Here is a 2,377-nt window from a genome sequence, read left to right on the forward strand (position 1 = left end):
CTCTGTAGAGTGCTTCGGAATCAGTGGCGCTATATAAATAAATGGTGATGATGATGATGATATTATGCTGGTTGCACAGAACGCTTAACGACTTCTTGGAGGGTATTGACTCCAGGATTGCAGACCCAAAGCTTGATATAAGGTATCAGATTCGACTATATCTGCGAGTGCAATCTTTTTTAGCTATGTAAAGTGGTTTTACACTATTTTAGTGTTTTTTTTTTTATAGAATAAAGTTGTGCTTTGGAAACCTAATGTTTATTTACAAGACTCGTAAAAATTGAGCATTTATGATACTTAATTCAGAATGAATCCCATACGGTATACACTATGTTGGGTTACATGCCCTTAATGGAACTCAGAGCGACTGAGAGGAAAGAAGTGACTTTATGATGAACTCGCATAAGGCACACCTTAGGTGAGCAAGATTTCATTAGACTTGGAAATTTATAGTATAAAGCGCTGCCTCTGTCCACTGTAAGTGCTGCGATTCAGAAATAGGAAAGTTTAGGGGCAAATGCAACATAGCGTTAGGCCACACAAACAGACTGTGACCGCCAAGTGCTGAAGCATGTAAAACTCATTGGACCTTAGTTACAACACTCGCTACCGAGTTGTAATCTGCCTCTGGAAGAAACATCAGCACAAGAAACTGTTGTCGTAAGCTTCACGAATGTTTCCATGGCCGCACACAAGCATCAGATCACTGTGCACAATGCCAAACGGCGACTGGAGTGGTGCAAACTTAGTTTCCTAAGTTTGGTGTTGAAGAACTCGACTGAGCAGCATAGAGCCCTGACCTCAACCCCACTGAACACCTTCGAGATGAACTAGAGCCAGACTTTATCTTCCAACATCTGTGCCTGACCTCATTAGAGGCTGAATGTAGGAGAATCCCAGGAGCAGGGCCATCTTAACAATATTATGGGACCCCGGGCAAAGCAGTGCATCGGGGCCCCTACATCTAATATATATAAGCCTAGCGGCTTGTGTTAGTGTGTGTGTGTAAAAAACTATTTTCTCAGAAAGGGCTCATCCAATTGACCTGAAATTTGGTATACTGACATTATTTGACAAAAAAATTATAATAGTGAAGTCAGTTAACTTCCATCATCCCCCCTTCCCCCCATGGGAGGGGTAGTAAAGGCTAAATTTACCAGTTGAGGGCTCAAACTCTTGACTGTGTGGGTATTTATTTACCAGAGCCTGTGTTTGGTCATGGACAATTGTATGTCGCATTTTCACGAGTACGGAGAAGCAGTGATGTGAAGGTGCAGGTTATGAATACTGCCCTTCAAGGAAGACTGATTGAGCACAGCGATAAGGTGTTTAGCAGAAACGTTGTGTATCGAGAGGTTTTAGAACAGTAAGACGATGGAGATTAAGGATGTGGCGATGAAGGATGAGGTGATGGAGAAGAATAATGAGGTGGCGACATGTGGACAAAACCACGTTAAAAAAGGGCGCTTACGTCGGGAAGTAACGCTCTTCCCCTGAGGAGGCCTGGGCTAGGCCCAAATGCATGACAAGAACCTTTTTAACACCTTAAGTAGCTTGATTTGACTAGAATGCATGAGTATCATGCACGGGTTAACTTGTGTGTATATATATATATATATAGATGTATAGAAATACAGATATAGAGATAGAGATAGATAGATGTACTTGCTCAGTGACCCTTGAAGGTTTTTTCTTTTGCAGGATTATTTATTCTAATTAAGAGCCGTGCCTATGGGGCCCCCGGGCACCTGCCCATCGTGCCCAATGGAAAAGATGGCCCTGCCCAGGAGCCAAATTCCAAAATATAATGGGAAGTATTTCCAAGGGAGTGGAGTATTTTATAGCAGAACAGGAAGGACCAGCTCCATAGTAATGCTCATGGTGTTGGGATGAGATGGTCAACAAACACATATGGATGTGATGCCCGGGTGTCCACCTGTCTTTGGGCTAGGTAGTGTACATGGGGGTGAGAAGACAATGTTCTCTATGACTGGATCCTGTCAGTCAGCCTGCTGCACATCTGCCATCTTGTGGGGTTGAACTACAGATATATATAATAAGCATTGTAAATGACATCTTCTGCAAAGTGAAAGTAATTAGTGCGGTGTGAGGGCGCTGACCGGTGATTATATACAGCAGAGGACACTCTGTGTAATACAGCGTATGCTCCTGTGTAACAGATCACATGAAGCCAGTGACTGACCAGACATGGCGGCCTCCTGCTCCACAACACACGGGCAGGGGGAGGCTGTGCCCGGGGATCATCCTCCTATTCTCCGCCCTCTGTTTTCCTGTCAGACCGTCCGTCTCCTTCACGCTTCGTTCTTCCCGCTCTTTTCAGCGCCACGTGACGTCAGGAAGGGGCGGTGCTCGCAGG

The 2,377-nt window shown here is 44.6% G+C and overlaps 1 protein-coding gene across 1 annotated transcript in view; it reads right to left on the reverse strand.

Moving 5' to 3' along the window:
- LOC142101262 (chemokine-like protein TAFA-1) overlaps positions 1-2,372 on the reverse strand; it is a 29,709-nt gene extending 27,337 nt beyond the window's left edge. Inside the window, exon 1 of the mRNA XM_075185600.1 lies at positions 2,204-2,372. Coding sequence (XP_075041701.1) covers positions 2,204-2,265 — 62 coding nt within the window. The 5' untranslated portion in view covers positions 2,266-2,372. The remainder of the gene's footprint in view (positions 1-2,203) is intronic.
- Between the last annotated feature and the right edge of the window lie 5 nt (positions 2,373-2,377).

This window comes from Mixophyes fleayi, chromosome 9, assembly GCF_038048845.1.
Source record: "Mixophyes fleayi isolate aMixFle1 chromosome 9, aMixFle1.hap1, whole genome shotgun sequence".
Classification (NCBI taxonomy): Eukaryota; Metazoa; Chordata; class Amphibia; order Anura; family Limnodynastidae; genus Mixophyes; species Mixophyes fleayi.